Below are 20,155 nucleotides of genomic sequence, written 5' to 3'. Positions count from 1 at the left end.
AGATGTAAACCAGATGTGCAAATCTGCAGTTGTTATGGGCACACTGCTCTTGAGCTTACATTATTTTATCGTTATTTGACAGTTTTGGGGTAGGGTTTGGCCTCAGTCACTACATTTTTTTTTTTTTAAATTGTAATTTCTAGTTAAGTTGATGATAAAGTGAAGAGGAGCAAGGTCTTCTTTTCAGAAAAGTTAAATTTGTCTTCTCTTGTTAATTCTACTCTATTGGGAATGTCTGTTGCTCTTTCAAATGATGACTGTCCTTGAGCTAGGGAAGAGCTACTTCATGATAAGGGCTATGTTTTTTGATACACACTGTGTTCAAAGAATTGAGGTTATGCAAGTTTTCATCCTTATGTTCCCTTATAACTTACTGCTTTTGTTACTATGAGAAAAGATTTAACCAGAAGTATTTTTTAAAAAAACTCTTAAATGATCCATCTTTCTAAATATTTCAATTAAGCAACCACATAATCTCTTGCTGTAAGCCTTGCCCCATATTCTTTTTGCTCTGTCTTGTCTGTCGTTACTGTGCCATACCTAAATTTAGAGAGGCTTTATGTATCATGTTAAGGCAAGGACATTGGAGAAAAACTCCCTTTGCCTTCAAAGAGGCCATAACTTCACTCCTTCCTTGGCAGGGAGGGAGGGGGGTGGGGGAAGGAGAGAAATTTCAAGTATTTAACAGAGCTGTCCCTACAGTTTCATAAAATGCATTGCAGGGGGAGATTTGACAAGGCAAACTGTAGTGCCATATAGTTGCTGCTCTTGGGAGGTATTCAATATATTTTGGAGGAGATTGTTAATCCCAGTGCTTCTCAATAAAGCAGAAGGAAGAAGGTTACTACAGATGTTAAATAAGTGTTCCTTCACTTAAATATTTTGCGACAGTTGTAGAGAATTTGGTAACCTTTCTTTAGCTGATTTGGAACAAGAATCCACAACAAAGAGAATAGAGAGGGTGATATCTGCAATGTTTTCAGTTATATTTCATGGAATTTGTCAGAAGACAAGGTGGTTTTGGGTGCTAGGGAGTATCAAAGAAACTTTCTTCCTGCCTTGAGCCTACAGACTCATACTCCCTAAATGAAATTTTTGAGTATTAAATGTGCAATTAACAAAATTGCTGAACTTGTATGTAGCCATTGTTTTTTTGGCATTATCCTTTTCTACAAATTTTTGTGAGATACTTGTTGACTAGATCTATTTTCAGGTACAGATTTTTAAGAAAATATGGTACCTGTATTTATCAAATGAAAGTATGCAATTTCTTAGAATCTCTGTTGTTTGCATTTTTGAAAAATGCTGTTTAAGACCTTTTTGTAATATTTTTCTTCATTAAGATTTCTTGGCTTAACTTATTCTGCTAAGTACTTTCTTGCTGTCTGCAAAGACTGCACTCACTTTGATTAGTGTTTTCTTATTTTTATTTCAATCTCAGTTGTTTCTGAAGAGAAAATCAACTTCCCTTGAAATACCTCAAGCTTTTGTTCTTCTTTCTGTGCCTAGTTGTGGAAATGTTTTTTGACAACTCAGATGTAAAAGTGTAGTTACTCAAGAGTAGAAATGTTTGCAGCACTAAGCTGTGGATTTTCTTCTTACTTAAATTATAACCAGATACGTATTTCCATACTAAGAATACCCTGGGCAAAGATCCAGGAAAAGATGTCTTTCTTTGTACAGGGTTTGATAAGCACAGCTGCAATCTCTTGTAAATTTTACTGACTATTAAAAATGTCAGAAGTTTGGGAAAAATGTAAATGTTAACTTTCTCTATTGCCAAGAGTGTTTCCCATGTCAAGTGACATTCCACTCAAAATCTGAGGGTTAAGGAGGATTTTTTTTCATTCTCATACACTTTCTCATTCCATTTATTTGTTAATGTAACCTTATTTCAGATATATTAGATGGTGATTTTTGCTAATAGGACAGTCATCCAGTTATCAAAGGATGAAAATCTAGTAGTTTTTAATAACTTTTTTCTTTTTTTTAGTATTAGAACACATTGTCATTTGTGAAAAGCTTCACAGTGACTCCTGGAGTAAGACATTTTGTTTTACTTATCAAATTATCATCTCTGTATGAAATCCCATTAGAGACACAGGACACCTACTCATATAGAAATCTTTGAAGGAATGGATTGTTAGGTTTTTATTTTCCTCCTTTTTTTTTTTCTTAAAAGATTACATTAACTTTACAAGGAATAATGACTTTACAATGAATAAAGACTTTTTGAATTCAAGTTAGTTATTTCTGTATCTTATTTTACTTTCTGATAATCATTTCATACCTATGCTAATAGCAGTGTTTTATTAATGTTACATCTTACAGTCTTTCTAGGCGGGTTTTGACCTGACTAGAGTTCCATTCTGATCCTCTGCTACATTCCACCAGAATTAACTCAGCACCAGCTAATTCCTGTTCCATATCATCTTCTATTATTCCATTTATAACTTCAGCCTTCTGACCAATTTCACAGTGTCACAGTAGGGCATGCTCCCTGCTATAATCTTTTTATATTTCGCTATTCCTGTCCAGGGAGACAGTTTAGTTATGCCCTACTTTGTCCTTCCCAAGGGTACACATAACCATTTGAAAACAGCTAAGAGATAGAAATACTCCTCCTTAGTTATTTCATATAGCCATTGTCTTTGTTGATGTAATTTATAAACATATTTCTGTGGAGTATTGGGGTGTTATTATTTTAAGGAACAAAATGAAGAGCCCTACCTCGATGTCACAGTACAAAAATTAGTTTTTCACCATAAAAGACAAAAAGTTATCCTAGCCTATTTTAAAAACCTAAACTACTTGTATTTAACACAATATTGCATGTTTCAGTTTTACAACGAATGCCATAATTGTATATAGAGAGATATGGCGTGTGTGTATATAATTAATAAAATACTTTTTTCTTTAGGAATAAAATGTCAAAGAGGAGTGTAAATGTAACAGAAACGTCACTGGAGTTGACAGACTTAGAATATAACAATGAGTATAGTGCTTACCTAACAGCAAGTACAAGATTTGGAGATGGCAACATAAAAAGTGATACTATAACATTCAGAACTTCTGAAGGAGGTAAGCTTATATACACTATGAACCTTTATTTTCATTCAGCCTTAAAATTCTGTCAGCCTTATTTAAGTTAATAAAGCCACTGAAGTAGAAGTGACATTTGACTTGTCAAGAAGAGACGTGCTACCTGTCTGTGTGGCTCTATCCTTATGTCTACAAGTATCTGTGGCTCTATAAAATTATGATTGGTATTTATGTTAACTTATACTGAGAAGAAATTAGCATTTCTCTTCAGAACAGGTAAGATCCAAATAATTTCATTCTAAACTTTGAAATAAATTATTTTTGTAATATATTTTACTAGATCCTTACTTTAAGCTGCCATGACACAACTTCTGATAGGGAAAATACTTCTTAGAGTATCCCTCTTAAATCTGAAATATTTTTAATTCGAAAATGAGCTCTATAAGTGTACATTGATTTGTTTATTCTATTTTAATTATTTTATACTTCCAACATGGAAAGTGACTTTTATATGATCATAGTGTATACTGTGCTTTGAAAGTCATTCAGTTTAAGTACTGTGTCTGGTTTTGCATCAATCATATTGATGTGGTTCCAAAATAGGTGTATGTAGGCATATTTCAGAATCATCCTGCATAGATAAAGCAATTCCCCAACTCACAACCACTGGCAGGATTAGCATCTATTGAAGCCATCCCTCCAAAGTCTGTCTACATCATCAGGTTGTAGGTATTTACAGTCATTGCTATTAAAGCTGTTATGGAAATAAGAATTGACTTTATAGGGACAGACTTTTAGTTACTGGTCCTGGGGTTCCCCCTCCAATTAATATTTTAGTATTTTACACAAACTAGAGCAGCACAAAGCAAGAGAGGTACATAACTTGGAGTGTTCAGTACTCTACTGCATGTTCTGTACAGCACTTTCTTGGATGCTGAGAAATCTTGATTTAAATTCTCCTAAGCTGACTTAAGGGATTGAATTTAGCTCTCCTACATCACTGTGTTACTGAGAAGAACCATATGCTGCTATTCTTTATAAAACAGGAGGAGAGATTAATTGAAGAAGTCTTACAGGAGTCTTCCTGCACATTTAATAGGCTGAGAAAAGAGGAAAAAAGTGAAATTATCATACTGTCCAAGTTATGTACCTGGTTTACCCACATAGGTTGTGAGACTAAATTCTGTTTATAATCAGAGAGAACAAGGCTTTTAATTTAGGTTTTGTAAAACAAGTCCTTTTTTTCCTTACTAACCGTATTTGGAGTATAGAGACCTAACTCTGTCAACTTTCAATGTTTGCCAATTAGATTTTCTATGTGCACAAAGCAGTAAGTACAGGACAAATTCTATAAGAAAACTCTGTCTGTTCACAAATGCAGCTAAATACAAATACAGCTGAAAAAGTGTTTTAAAAATTCATTTTTACATTTACAGTTTTATTTAATTTTTTTTGTGAAGCATTTTCTATACCATAATCAGAAATACATTTAATTTGCCATAGGATACTGTAAGATCTACCATAGTGGATGTTCCTCAGGTACTAAAATGTACAAAACCCTGAGATAGAAAAGCTTTAGGTATGCTAAAACTTAACATTTTTCCAGCACCAAGCGATGCACCGAAAGATGTTACATACAGAAACCTTACTTCCACATCAATAATGTTATTCTGGTCTCCTCCTCAAAAGCCTAATGGAAATATACTGTACTACTCAGTTTATTTCAAAAATAATTCAGGAATATTCATACAGGTAAGCTTATTTATATTCTTTCATAGAAGTCAAGAAATGTTCTAATAATTACTTAAAGATTAAATCAATTTTATGGTTATCAATAAATTGGTTTTTCATATTTCCTTTATCATGATGTAGTATTTTAGCTCACAAAGGCAGAAGCATATCTTGTAATCATGTTACATTGTGTATCCCACTAAGCATTCATATCATTAATCATTAAAGCCAGTAGATTTTGTGTAATATTCCATTATGCAAAGTTTATATGTACATGTATCTATATAAATATATGCACACGTGCGCTTAATACATATACGCTTAACATATGTAATGGATAGAGTCAAGACCCACTACATGCATGGCACATCCTCAAGAGTATTTATTTTAGTCTAATCTAGCAATGAAATTTCTGGTTCTGGTTTTACTTTTTAATACATGTTTGTACAGTATTGAAAATATGAAGGTAATATGAAAGTAGGGAACACATTTTTACTTCATATTTTTCTTACTCTCCGGAGGAAATTACTGTTTACTATACTGAAGCAAAGATATTGATACTCTGATGTTAAAGCTTAAAAGGCAAAATCTTATAAATAATATTTTGGTGATTTATTTTCACATAGGTTTTTTTGCTGTTGCTGCTTTCATCCTTAATTATGCACTACACATCAATTTTATATATAATCTTTCTGTTCTCCTTTCTATGAATATCTTATGGTACAGAAATATAATAAGGGAAATAAGCTTCCTTTACAGGTCTTTTGTCACAAGTTTTACACATATGGAAGAAAAACAAGAAATATAAATTCATTTAGAAAATTATGTATGGAAAATAACCTTGACTGCATAAATTTATGCTCAAGATATGTCTAAGGTGAAGTATGCATATGTTTGAGGATAACTAGAAAAAGTGTTCACAAATGTTACAAATATCTGTGAGTGAGTAATTGCTGCCATACTTCAGTGTGTACACTTCTCTGACTTCTGTGAAGGTATGTGGTTGCCTGGCTCTGCATAGTTTCAGGTGCAAGCAGGACTGTGCCATGAGTTCATATTCTGATTAAAATTGAGATTAAAATCAGGGCTACAGTTCAGAATGTAGACTCTGTTTGCACATACTGCTATAACAACAGCATTTTCCTTAACAAATCTCTGGGCAAACCTTTGCATCAGTGCGCCTGAACTAGCCCATCCTATGAAGTACATCTCAAGAAATTTTGGAGGAGGACTATGGACTTGGACTATTCGTGCCTTTAGGAAGGTGCAGCTCTGAGATGAATGAGTAAGGTGAAGCTTACTCTGAGAGAGGAAGAGAAAATCCCCCAGGATGTGCCCAGGACTCTGGAAATAAAGGAGGAAGATAGGGAAGATGGAGCACGGTAGCATTGGCCCAGCAAGGCGAGGGTCCAGTTTTATTATCCTGTAATGCAGTCAGGCAGGGAAAGGACAGTGGCACAAGTGGAAGTTAATGCTGCTTTGGCATATTATGAGGTGGATAGCAGGAAAGTGCTGACAGTAGCTCTACTTCTGTGTGTGGAAACTACCATTTTCATCATTTTGACTTTGATTTTTATCTCATCCCTCTGCCGTCTGAAGATAGATTTCAGCTGCTGTTGCATCTGTCTCTTATTGCCCATGGGATATGAACGTTAATCTCTCAAATCATGATCAAATCTTAATCTGTCTGCTCTCTTTAACTTCTTCTGCCCTTCACATCCTGTCTGCTCACTGCTTAGCATAACAACTACCATATCTACGCTGCAGTCCTATTCTGTACCTTGGCATGCCTGTGGGTGCAAGACAGATTTCGAACAGGTAAAAAAAGACAACTCATTTCTGTCAGATATTTTATATTACTCTTTTTACAAGGGAGAAATGCATGTGTAAAAGTCAGCCTGATATGTGACTATTTATATATTTATATGACATATAGAGACAGTTGTAAGCTGCACAAGTATGCATACGTATAGCTTACAACTATCTGTAACTTAGAAGTATAACCATGTAATTGTAGGATCTGTTGCTAAGTTTTGTATTGCACACATTTGGAAAGAAAGAATCCTCAGCTGAAATACTCTGCATCGAGGTAACCATTCTGCTTATGTTTATCCAAACTGTATTTTCAGTTTGAGAAATTAAACAGGAGAATTTAAGAAGTAGGTATCTTTTCACGTTTCACATTTTGATGTTGTGGGCAGCCATTCTCTATCAGTCTTTCCTCTGTTTCTTTGTCAGGACATAATTCCAGAGGTCCAAGTCTTAAAGTATATCTTCTAGATGCCTGAAAATCCACCCTTGCTGAAGAATATCAAGCAAGTTAACATCTCCCAGTGCTTTCATAATCTGAAATAGATTAAGAAGTCATACTAAAACTGGTGCTATTCTGTTGTCTCAATTTCTCAGTTCTCACACACTCTCAAACTTCTCAGGCATATTAAAACCAAATTATATAAACTACTGACTATTAATATGTTAAAACTAGGAAGTTAATATCTGCAGAGTGTTTTATTTAGGATATAAAAAAGACCTGAGATAAAAGATACAGTTTACTCCTTTACATGATGCAGAAACTTGAGTTTTCCTTCATAAAGGGAAAATTTATGTATCTTCATAAGTCAGAAAAATAATATATAGTTTCTTTGCTTTACTGATCTACATGAAAAATAACACTGCAGCTGTCCAGTCAGAAGGCCTGGGATGCTCAGACGTAAGGTTCAGAACCAGAATAGCAGAAGGAAATATTTAGTGATGGAGATTAGATTTAAAGATTTTGGTAGATGAGTGGGCTGTTTCTATGGGGATGCTGACAGTTGTAAAAGAAAATGTGTCAGAGAGGGAGGAATGACCGGTAGCCAGCTAGAAGAAACCATTACCTGCATTAGGCTAGGTTCCAGTTCAGCTTTATCTTTCATATTCTGCTGTCATAGGTCTAGGGAATATGCTACTTCTTGGTATATATATCCTGTCCCAGTGCTGTAAAGATACGACATGTATGCTGACAAAGAGTACTTCCTTCACAGATGACATGACACTGTACCTTTTCTTCACATCACTTCTCTGTGACACTGCTGGGCTCCTACAATTCAAGCTTTCATTGTTTGCAGTAGCAGCTTTGCATGTTTTGCTCTGTGATGCCTTGCCTGGTGCTTGAAGCAATCATACTGCCCACATTTTCAGTCTTATCAAGGAAATAAGTCAAAGACTTTATGGAAGTAATTGTCTCATGGCTAAATATCAACCTATGGAAGATATCATTGATTTGAATAAACTCTTCTATTCAATCTCTATATATTTGTGTTTTGATTAGCAAGAAAGTGGGAAAGGTGCTAATTACAAATATAAATTTATGATTCAATAAAGTTCCCTCGTATAGCAATTTCAGTACAGATGAAAAATGTCCCGCTCTGACAAACCAGACGGGGGAACCAGGAGCAAAGTACTGAAAAAAAGCCTATGATCCTTCTAGCAACTGAACATCAGACCCCAAATCATCCAACCTCTACCTCAAGCCACTTGAAGTGAATATGACTGGATACAGTTCAGAGTGAAATTCAACTTGGTCTACCCTTGGGATGCAGACAAGGGATGCAAACAATGTGCTATATTACTTAACAACCAAACATTTTCTTTCACCAATATGACCAAAGTAGGGATAAAAAGGGGAACTTCCCTAAAATAAACTGCAAGTTTTTAAAAAGCTGGTCTCAGAATGGCAGAGCACACAGAAAGGAAATAACTTCACTTAGGTTTTTACTGGAACAGTGACTATTACGGTCCTTGAAGGATGGTTTGGATTAGCCCTCACAGTGTCACCACTCACCTGATCGCCAGAGTCAAGTGTGTGACCCTCCAACTTGAAACAAGAATGCAACACAATGAACCTAAAGAAGAAAACAGAACAGGGGAAAAAGGTTAAAAGTGAAGAAGAGCATCACCATATTTCCATATACAGCTAATTACAGCTTTATGCCCCTGGAAATATCTGCCACTTCCTGAGGTGAAGAAGATACTAGTTTCTGCTGACACTTTCATGGCTTGAGTGTATTGCTTACACTTAGCTGCTTTTAATAATCTGATACTTTGCTATGTCAAAACTTCTTTCATGTATGGATGAAGAAAGGGACAGAAGGAAGAATTTCTTCAGCTGTAGCCAAAGATCCTAAGCTGTTTCCTTTCATCTGCAGCCACAGTTAATTGTAAAACTTCCTATAGTGTTCTATCCCCAGGGTACAATTAGTACAAGTTTCATCTCTTCTCAGTTTGTACCCACACAGTTCTTCCTGCTCATTGTTACTCTTAATTATGTGTTCCTTTTTTTTCCTAATATGTTGTCATATCAGTAGTTTGAGATAATCTCCACTCCTTGGGCTCCTCAAAGTAAAGGAACTACCTCTCAAAATAGTTTTTGTTGACCCACCAAAACCCCGTTAATAATATTCACGTTGGTTCACTGAGTCTTTAACTGCCAGACAGCTGGCTGAATTGTAAAGGTATGCTTTTTAAACTAAGAGTTGAATTTTCAGCTGTTCATACCAATAAACTCCCCTTAAATCTAGGATCAAAACTTGATGCGGTAGCCTTGCCATTTTTACCTTGAATACTCAGGTTGTTATTTAAGGGCTTATTAAAAAAAGTCTCATTATTAGATGTTATAAATTACTAATCATTGCTAACAGTAATAATAATAATAATAACAATAACAGAAAGAGGGCATTAGAATGCTTCTTCTGGGCCAGATGATGTATTCTGTCATGCCCTGCTTAAGTATTAGAAAGTTTAATTAAATACCTGAGAATTGGATCCACTGTTTCCTGTATCTTAACCTACCAAATGTAACACAAAGCTCTTTCCAGCCTTTTTCAGTTAGGTATGAAGCTAGTGTGAAATCCAAACTAATTTTAGAAGAAAGTAATATATTTAGGTGGAATTTTTTGTATTTTGACTGATGTTGGCTTAACTTAATCTTTTGGGCAAAACTAACAGTGTGCTTATATTCAGTTAATAGGAGTGGATATAAAAATTTGTACTCACAATTTGTGCAGCTTCTGTTCTGCATTCAAAAAAAAGGCTTAAATTTTCATTGCCAAACAAACTGTTTACTTATTTATGTTGTGTAAGTACTAGTGACTGCAGGGAAAACTAGGTCTCAGGTACAGGTATAAAAATCTCAGGGAAATGGCTGAGAGTGTCACCTATTGTTTTCTGAAAAAATAAAAATATTTTGCCCATAAAAAATATTGCTGATGTGTTGCATTAAATATATAAATTGATATGTTTTGGTGACAGATACCAAGATTGTGTACTGAACTATCAGTTTGTACAGTACTGATTCAGCTGTGACAGGGCACATAACAGTGACTTCTTCAGTAGGAACTTTCCTCATGGGAAATATAATCCATTTTTCAGTATGCAGTTTTAGCATGTCTGTGCTTATATGTGGTATTTCTAAATTTTAACACCCAAATATTTCTGTTGCCTTTCTCCTGCTTTAGTAAGTTTGCTCTCACAGCCTCGTTTTTTCAGAAAAGCATTTACTTGAAAGCTAACTTGGTTTTTAAAGAAGTGGAGGATGTGGATTAGATCTAATACCAAAAATAGGAGGCTGGCCAAATAGCTGGAATTCATCAGGGGTTTGGGAAAAATAAATCTCACCCTGAAAATGTTGCTATGTAGAAAAATTAGGACTTCTTTGGTCCTGAGAAGTGCTGTCCATGCCATCTGCTTAATGGAGCAATGTGGCTGTCAGAGAGGAATGCTACTGGCTCTTTGAATCAGCAGCGAAGATTTGACCTAATGCTTGATCTGAATATGCCTATGGGCTAAATAACTTCTCAACAATTTTCAAATCATGAAACAAACTGTGTGGGATCCTCTAAGTCAGGTTCCTGTAAAGCAGTGGATGATTCAACACATTCGCTTATGTGGTATAGCTGAACTTACATAAATAATATGCTTTATAGTTTTTCTTTTCATCTTCCAAAGTTGTTGATCCTAAACAGGAATAGCCTCCTTAGAGGTGCTGATCTGAAGCACTAGCCTATTGCTGTAGTCACAGTATTAGTGACATTTTCTTACACAGTTCAAAAGAAAGTGGGTCTAGGTTCTGCTGCTATCCTTTCATTAGCAAGTAACTGAAGAAAGGAAAAAAATTCTGTTGATGCCTTTGTTTTAACATGGTCCACTCACTATAGACATTTCCTTAGAGATAATGGCACGTTGTTATTGGGAGGGACAACTAACAAAAGGAAATGTTTATCAAGTGATGCAGTGAGATCTCTGCCACTGAAAGTTTTAAGTTCAAAATCTACCCTCATAAAAATAGATTAGAGAGAGAAAACCTTTGTTTTGATTAATAATGATCAGCCAAGGCATGCGTGATTCAGGTAATCTATGAGCAATTAGTAGATGTTGCTTTTTTTTTTTGTAATTTTCTGGATGAAATATGGATAAACACACTGCAATATAACAGTTTTAATCTCTGAACTGGCATTCAACAATTACAAACAACAGGAGAAGACAATTATGTACTCTGTAGTATTACAAGCAGTAAAAATAGACATCATACAATCGAGTATTTCAGAAAAAAATCAGTACTCATTAGGAGTCAAAGTACAGGTTTATGTCTTCTGAATGCTATGGTGAATCATGTCTGCTGCTGGTGCTGGTGGTGATGGCTAAATGGGGAGCTAGAAAGAGAAATCAGTGATTAAAAACATTTTAAGTGGTAACGTTTTCTTTTTTTTTTTCCCTTTAGAATTTCACAAGTCATGGTAATGACAGCAACGTCAGTGTGTCTCCATTTGTAGTGCTGGATGACTTGGCAAAATACAGCCATTATATTTTATGGTTAACTGCAAGCACAGCATTTGGAGATGGAAACAAAACCAGTGAAAAAATAGATGTGTACACAGATCAGGATAGTAAGTTAATAACTTTTTTAGTGCTCATTGTATATCAGTGCTTATATTTATTAAATATTCTCTAACTTAAAAATTATTTTACTGTTATGATGGCAAAGTCAAAAACATATCATTGAGTGGTTTTGAATGCTGCAATATTTATCTTTGCCAGGAGGGCATTTTGATCTAAGTCTTTGAAATACTAACATAGCTCAAAAGCCTCTGTGTATACAAGCAATAAAATTATTGTCTTAAGATGTCATTAAAACTCTTTTCTTAAACAAATTTAACAGAGATGATTATTCATATATGCCTTCAACTATTTTTCTTTTGATATTGAAACAAAAATCATTTTTAAAAGTTGTAAAAAATATTACAACTGACATTTTCAGACTAATTATATTTTGAACAGTTATTTCTGGCTTGGGTCTGTATGTTTTATTACTGTAATCCATGCATTTAATTTTTTGCTTATTATCTCTCATAGTCCCAGAAGGTTTTGTTGAAAATCTGGTCTATCAAAACATTTCCTCATCTTCTGTAAATGTAAGCTGGCTTCCACCATCCAAGCCAAATGGCTTAGTCTTCTTTCATGTTTCTCTAAGTTTAATGCAACTGGGAACCAGTAAGACATTATCTTTCCTTACTTACAACATGAGCATAATTTTTGATGATCTGGAGAAATATACTGATTACATTCTGAAAATCACGCCAGCCACTGATAAAGGATCTTCTGAACGGCATGCTCTAAGTCTTCATATAAGAACTGATGAAGATGGTAAGATTTTTTATTAATTCCTAAGGAAATGTATAAAAAAAACCCCAAATAACTTTCTAAAAGAAAAAAAATTGTGTTTTTCTTGTGTCACTTAAAGTTTTTTTGTTATACAGTGACACAAACAGCTGCTACACATTTCTGCTTTGACACCATGAAATGGAATTTTTCATTCTAACTCATATTTTTCTGAGATTATCCTTGTTTTTCTCTTTATTGTTTCTTCATATAGTCCCAGAATCTGCACCTGTAATCAAAACATTTTCAAATCTCTCAACTACCTCAGTTATGCTTTCATGGGACCCTCCTATTAAGCCAAATGGTATTATAATACGTTATGATTTAAACCTATATGGGCCAGAAAGGAATAACTCATTCTCTACCACCAATAATTTTATCATCTTGGAAGACCTTCTGCCATTCACATTGTACAGCATTTATGCAGCTGCAAGAACAATAAAAGGACCAGGTCCATCCGCTGTGCTTCAGTTCTACACAGATGAGTCAGGTGAGAAAATTCAGTTGTAACCAACTTCAAAATATCAGCCTTATGTTACTGCATCCATCTTAGATCTGAGCATCAGACCTGTTGAAATGAAGAATTAATTTTCCATTGGTCTGTGGGTGAAGAGCTTTCAGAAGGAAACACTGCAAGACAAGTGCTTCTGAGTGCTCCTCCTCCTGCCACACTGTGCAAGAGGAGGTCACATTCTGCATAGGATTACAAAAATAACTCCATGAAGAAATATCTTTTGCCTTTGGAATGTGTTATTGTTTCCAAAATGTCAGGGATTTTGAAGCAAGCAACAGTACCTTTCTCTTCATGTGCTCATGTAATTGAAAAATGATAAAACATGTAAATATTTCTGACACACTGACACAGTTTTCCTTTACATGAACCTCCTCTCCGCTGCATGGTAAATGACATATCTTTTAAATATATGAGTTGGGCTCCATATATGGTGTAGAAAGCAAAGTATACCTCATTCCAGTTATATATGTAATATGGCTTTTGTTAAATGTCTTAGTTCTGACAGTAGGGATGTTTAAGTGATTAATAGTTTTGTTAGATCTCTAAGAAGATCCCTTGCTGACTAAACATGTATTCTGGATTAATGGAATTTGTTTCATGTCAAAGAAGAAGAAGAAAGATTGAAATAACAATGACGTACTGTTAGCTTGAGTTTAGATACAAATGTAAACAAAAGTACCTATGTTCTCTGCATGTGCAAAGTGTTTTGTTTTGTCTGGATTATTTGTGATTTGGAACTCAATAGCATTTCTCTTTTCCAGTGCCATTAGCTCCACCCCAGAACTTGACCATTATCAACTACACCGCAGATTCTGTGTGGCTAAAATGGGATCCAAGTCCCCAGTCAAATGGTGTTATTATGAGATATAATTTTAAGATTTATCAGAACAACACTGAAAAACTATTTTTTTGGGTATGTTTTTAATTGAGTGTATAATTTTTTAAAATATTTTTTCATGCTTTAGGAAAAATGATATGGCAAATATTTTAAATATCATGCTCCTAGAATTATGAAGTTCCTATAAATTCCTATTTGCTAAGACAGTTTAATTCCCTTCCCACCATACCTGTAATTCAACTTTTCAAATTAAACAGAAAAAAATTGTTTGACGTTAACTTGCTTTGAGCTTCTGATGTTTCACTAATGGTGAGATTTATTAATCTTAATTTGTATTTTAGTGTAAGCTTGATGTTATAAAATGACAGTAGTTACTTGCCTTGTGGCTACCTTTGTTTAGCTATTTAATATCTATGGACTTTCATGATTCAAAAAGACAGTAATTCCTAGTCATCTTATAAAATAGTAAAACTGTTCAGAGGTCTTCACTTAAAAAAAAATGCAGAATAAGAATAATTGAGTAAATTGTAACTGAAATAGCTGCTATATAAATGTTCAGGTTCAAACATGCCTTGCATAAACAGGTCCAAGGAATTGAGTGGTAGGTTTTAGCTTTTTTTTAATAAAAAAAGTCTTCATCAATCTATGTATCTAGTTAAGGTAAAGTAAAAGAAATTAGAAGCTATCTCTTCCACTGCAGAGGTGTAGTAAGGAAGTAGAAGGTAAGAGGGGTTGATGTGAAGCTGGAAAGGGTTTTCAGTATTTGACTGAAAGCTACTCAGAGTGGAAGAGGCAAAACTATGGCTGTAAATCCTCTGTTCATTTCAGTAGGTTCAAGGTGAAGCCCGCAATGTTTCTAGAGATTAATTGTGTACTAATAATTTTTTCTTCCTTAAGAACATTTCAGGTTCAAACCATGAGGCAAACCTTGTTGGGTTAGAACCATACAGCCCCTATTTTATCAGTGTCTCTGCATTTACCAAGCTTGGGAATGGCAATCAGTTCAGTAATGCTGTCCAATTTACAACGATGGAATCAGGTTAGATGTGACTTTTTCTAAGCTGAAGTTCTGTTTAAATATATTTATTTTCCTTGTATGGCTGAACAAAAGTCTTCCTCATCTCTCCAAAGAAAACACAACCTAACACTATCTCACTGTCTCTTGCCTGTGTAGCACCGATTCACATTCCTGTTGTAGACTGGGTTTGAAGTTTGATTTCGGAAGTGTAGAATTAAAAATGTCCTCATCTGAAATGAGAGGCTTATATGGCTACTATAAATCTTTTAATAGCAACACAGATAAAGGGAGGAAAATTAGATAAGTATCAGTCTTTGCAGATCAAAGCAGTAATTCATATCCCTATGAAAAGAACTGAAACATTAGCAGTATCAAAAGCAGCTGGACAAAAGATTGGCAAACGAACTGGAAATTGTATTAGACAAATAGAATTTTTTTACTTTTTTTTTTTTTATAATTTATTTTAGGATGGAAGCTAGCCACTAAAAGTGAAATACCTAACTTTCACTAAAGAGAGCCTGTGGGTTTGTGAAATGGGCCATCATGCAAAACTGTAGCTCCTTTGCCAGGTCAGAGCAACCCCCAGGCTCTGTAAGGGTTGTCAGTGCCAGGGGACTAGCATGGGTTAGGGGGCTCCCAGGTTCCTTTATACCATTAGCAAAGGGAGCAGACAAAATATCAAAAGATCCCATATAATGACTACAGGTTTGCTAAGATCATGCTTCCAGTGAGAGGTTCTTTCCAGAACTGGTAAAGCAGAGGTTCTCGGAAAAAGTTATGCTGTTTATTGTGCCCAAGAGTTACAACACCATCAGAAATCTGGACCATCACTAAGCTGGTTCAGTTTGGCTATTGGACCTGTGCTGCTGAAGGTGGTCCTACTCAAGAACCATGGTCATCTGTCAGTTGTTTCATTTCATCACTGACATTCCATACTTGTGGTACTTTTTTCAGTTCTCTTTAACCAATTGTTCATAAGTAATTGCTCTATTTTCAACATGATTATTATATTTTCTACCTTCATTAATTTTTTATGAGCATTTAAAAATTTTCTTCTGCTGGAACCAGCAAATAGATGGGGAACAGTAAGATAAAATGATGCATATGAAAGCTCTGAAACCTGCCCAGTGACTTATGTACAGAGAAGTGCGATATAGTGCCTGAAAGAAATAAGGCTGACATAAATACGGAAACAGATAAATAAGGAATTTCTACTGTTGATGCGGTTGCTATGTATATGGAGTAGGTATATGGAGTATGTATATTATGTATGTTATAAACACTGTGTTTAAAAAATTATGGTGAAAATACAAGCAAAAGTTTTGTCGGGAAAACAAAACTGAAGCACACAACTAGGAAAAAGCCAGATAGATGGCCTCTTCTGTCTCAAGGACTAACATTGGTCACATTTATAGTAGTTGGAAATGAACAATCTAATGAGGATGAAGACATATTTTTGTTCCTTTAATGTGTTTCTTTTATTAATTTGTCTGAAACTGTAGTGTTTGACTCTTGCTATGAACATAGGGTTTGCTTCTCTAGTGATATTGTTCTGTGACTACAATTTTAATTGTGTATGCATGTTAATCTTTGGTGCATGTGCATCTTTTAAGTGCCAGATGCTGTACAGAACTTCCATTGTATTGCAACGAGTTGGCAATCAATCCTATTGCAGTGGGACCCTCCTGCTTCAGCCAACGGTGTAATTACACATTACATCATAACTGTTGAAGGAGATTCTACAAATTTTTCATCTTATGGTACACTGCATACTTTTAGAAATCTGATTTCCAATATTACTTATGAAATTAAAATAAAAGCTGCAACATCTGCTGGTGATGGTGAAGAACAGATATGCAATGCCAGCACCCTTCCAGAAAAAGGTAACTAAAATTATTCAAGTTAATTTTTTTATTTAATTTAAATGATGACTATGAAACAAGCAGGCATAAAAAGCCTGCTTCAATACAGGCAGTTAAATCATTCTGTTGTTTAAATTTCTTGCTAATAGTGAATGAAGAGAAACAGGGCTTCCTCTTTGTCCTGTTTTAGAACCTGCCTAGTGATGAGAATAAATTGCCATTTTAAAAAACACAGAGAGAACACATTTTTCTGTGTGAGTTTGAATAGTTATTTTATTGATTTATGATCAACTATTACTTTTTTTTTTATAGTATCTGCCTTATTCCTAGTGTATTTAGGATATTGGAGACTGTAAGTCTGAAAATATTTTTGGGAGTGAAATTTTTGTTGGTTTTTTTACTAGCTGACAGTGGTATGAATTCATTGATAATAAAGCTGTTCAGAATTCAGGAAATTGAGAAGAATTTAGCTTCTACAAGCAGACTTTCTCATAACTTTTGATGGATAGGATTTTTTTAAACAAGAAAGAAAATTGTGAGCTAAATCCAAAGAAAAATGTAGACAGGTTTTCTGGCATTGAAGTGAAAAATTGTTACCCAAAATCTGTCTTCCTTTCTCTCTCCACACACACACTTCACACTTCACCTAATCTTGGCTGTGTTTTCACTTGACATATGAAACATGGAGATGATATTCTGTGCAAAATACACTGCTAATTCTGTGTGAACAGCTATGTACCTATCTTCTAAACTGAAAGTGGAGAGGAGTTCAAATATCAATCCAGGAGACCAAGGCCTGTTTCAGGCCTTTTCTTCAGTCAGGGATGATTTCTACTCTTGGGACTATTTATCGGGGTTTTTTTCTTCTTTGGTTATAGTTTAATATAAAAATTAAAAAGTTGTTTTCAGCAAGAAAGATTCAGAAAAGATTTCACTTTTCTGCTAAATTACAGGAGCAATTACTGCATTTAGCTCCTTTTTTGGTGCTTTCTTAAGTGATATCAAATTATGCAATGGAGTTGAGGAGGTCTCTATTTCAGAACAGCCGGATAATTAGGAAACACAAGGGTGGGATAAAGGACCACAACTTTACCCCTTGAGACTTAGAAACCAAACCTAGCTTTTGCAATACTTTATTACTAAGTTATTCAATAACTTAAAAGATGAGTTGCAGCACCCATTCCCATATATACTTTAACTGAAAGAGTGAGTTTTCTCAGATCTGTGAAATAATAAACACAAGAATCTGTGTCAGCAACAAGGTTTTGGTTCAGGAGGACAAGTGGCGGGGAGCAGCTCTGCTGTGCAGACTTGAGTCAGACATTGAACTTGGAGGAGATCAGACTTAGCCCTACTCTTAGAATTCCTGTTTCTAGTTTCCTGAGTAGCATGCACGTCCATTGGATCCCTCCTGTCTACAAAGTCTCGGTGCCCCATTATGAGCTTTGATTTCCACAATTCTTAAAATTAGACTTATGGATGTGCATGTCTCAATGAATCTAGACCATGTCTGTGCTGTCAGCTGAACTACTGCTGCTTTGGTTCCAGATCAAATGGATGAGCTCCAAATGAGGACAAGCAGGGTGTCCACTTGCTGACAGATTTTGGCCAACATTGTGAAAATAGCCAGGGTTGTACACTGATGATTGCCCCTCTTCATGATGCAGTCTATCCCACTAAAGCCTGGCCATGTCTCTTATTTGAACTGTGATGTGGCATATTCCTATGCATTTCTGATGAAAATTTTCTAAATTGGCTTCCTCATCAACTGCTTGCCTAGAAATGCTGCCAGTTTGTGATCCCTCCTGGTCCCTTTCTGTCCAGAACCTTGGTAATTTAAGACTTCTGCCTGGGTCATCTTGTTTGCTCAGAAACTTCTGCTCATCAGTAGGGCTCAAAATCCAGTTTTGAAAAGATAAAGGCATTGTTTAAGTGTTAGACATGAGCACACATAACATTTTACAGTGTTGGCTGGAAATAATGTAGTGAGCTTAGCTGCTGTGCTTGATGTGGATGTGTGTGCTCCTGCATTTCCAGACACTTTTCAAACGCAGTCAGAACTCTCAAAGCTTTCTTTTGCACCCTGGCTGCTGAACAGCCAACCCTCAGATCTAGAGCAAGACTGAACCTGGGGATGGAGTTCAGACTGGGAGATAGTTGTATAGGTGGGATGTTACCCTCTGGTAACAGAGAAGAACAGGAGGCTTCCCAGGTGCTTCACATCTTGGAAGATGGGGGAAAGTCTTCCTGTAGTGTTAAAGAAGCCTGACACCTGAGAAAGTTAATTGTTGGGATTTCTGAGAAATTTGGGGTTATCTTTTAAGCAGCCCTTGAGGAAAGACTGAGAAAGCTGTAGATTAAGCCTGGGCTTGAGGGAGAGACTAGTAGTGTCTCGTGGTCCATGTTATAAAGAGTTGTAGCAGGGAAAATAACCAAACCAGTCTTTATTTTGTAGCAACATTTGTTTCATGTGTCTTATCACTGGGAGTTTTCCTAAGTGAAGGATTTATAGTACAACACATGTACTTTTTGCCATATACACTGCACAGTCCCTTTCTTGCTTTGTTGTTGCTTAGTCATAATTACAACCAACTAGTTATTACTAGGACATTTCCTTAGCTGTGTGTTTGCATGAATTGTTTTGTAGTGACTGGATACTAGGAACCGGAGATTCATGGATGGGAATGGAAACAGTTTAATAGCTGTTGTCAGCTTCTTATTTATGGTGGTCTAAGATTAGTCACAGAATATGTAGCCAGAACTGAGTCACTGACAATGCATTTATTTCTGACATAAAGTGAAATCGAATTTGGCTCAGTGTCTCACTGCATAGCATTTGACCTTTAAATTCTTGGCAAGATTATTTGTCTTTTTTTGAGGTAAATTTTTTCATATCTGGGTACAATTAAACATGAATCATGAAGCTTAAATTTATGAGGAGATTAGTAGTGTTTTGTGTCTAATCTAGCTCCACTGTCATGGTAAACCACTTCTGCTTTTATAACATACTGCCAGGCTGCAGTATGTTATAAAAGCCATCAGCTTTGTAGTGGTAGTATTAGTTTGTGATTAAATACATTATAAAAGATATGAAAGACAATATAGTATACATACACATGCATAAGTGAGTTAGGATTTTATGACTGAATAGCTATCCTTGGATTATTTTCAAGATAATTCACATACTAAAATGAAACTTCATTAAGGTTGAGTGAATTTTTAGAAGTGCGAGAGAGCCATAAAATAGTAGGAAACTTCTCTAAAAGGCACACTAAAGCTGTGAATATTCAGCTAACTCACAAATCTGGGAAGAGTGTAACAGTCATTTAGTTTACAATAAAAATAGAACAATTAAAAAGCTGCTTGCTTTTTAATTGCATAAATAATAGAAAGAAGACTGCTTCTGTTTTAAATTTTTTTAATTTAGATTTTTCTTTATAGACTTTTCATTGTTT

General features: G+C 35.2%; 1 protein-coding gene across 1 annotated transcript in view; it reads left to right on the top strand.

Moving 5' to 3' along the window:
* The window catches only part of PTPRQ (protein tyrosine phosphatase receptor type Q), a 133,490-nt gene that overhangs the window by 58,837 nt on the left and 54,498 nt on the right, over positions 1-20,155 (top strand). Inside the window, exons 35-42 of the mRNA XM_048302757.1 lie at positions 2,921-3,081; positions 4,649-4,794; positions 11,531-11,696; positions 12,163-12,453; positions 12,683-12,958; positions 13,744-13,895; positions 14,718-14,859; positions 16,452-16,721. Of these exons, the coding sequence (XP_048158714.1) occupies positions 2,921-3,081; positions 4,649-4,794; positions 11,531-11,696; positions 12,163-12,453; positions 12,683-12,958; positions 13,744-13,895; positions 14,718-14,859; positions 16,452-16,721 (1,604 nt within the window). The remainder of the gene's footprint in view (positions 1-2,920; positions 3,082-4,648; positions 4,795-11,530; positions 11,697-12,162; positions 12,454-12,682; positions 12,959-13,743; positions 13,896-14,717; positions 14,860-16,451; positions 16,722-20,155) is intronic.

Source organism: Corvus hawaiiensis, chromosome 4 (assembly GCF_020740725.1).
Source record: "Corvus hawaiiensis isolate bCorHaw1 chromosome 4, bCorHaw1.pri.cur, whole genome shotgun sequence".
In the NCBI taxonomy this organism is placed as follows: domain Eukaryota; kingdom Metazoa; phylum Chordata; class Aves; order Passeriformes; family Corvidae; genus Corvus; species Corvus hawaiiensis.
Note: the sequence above shows the minus strand (reverse complement) of the source record. Positions and strands in the feature narration are given on the sequence as shown.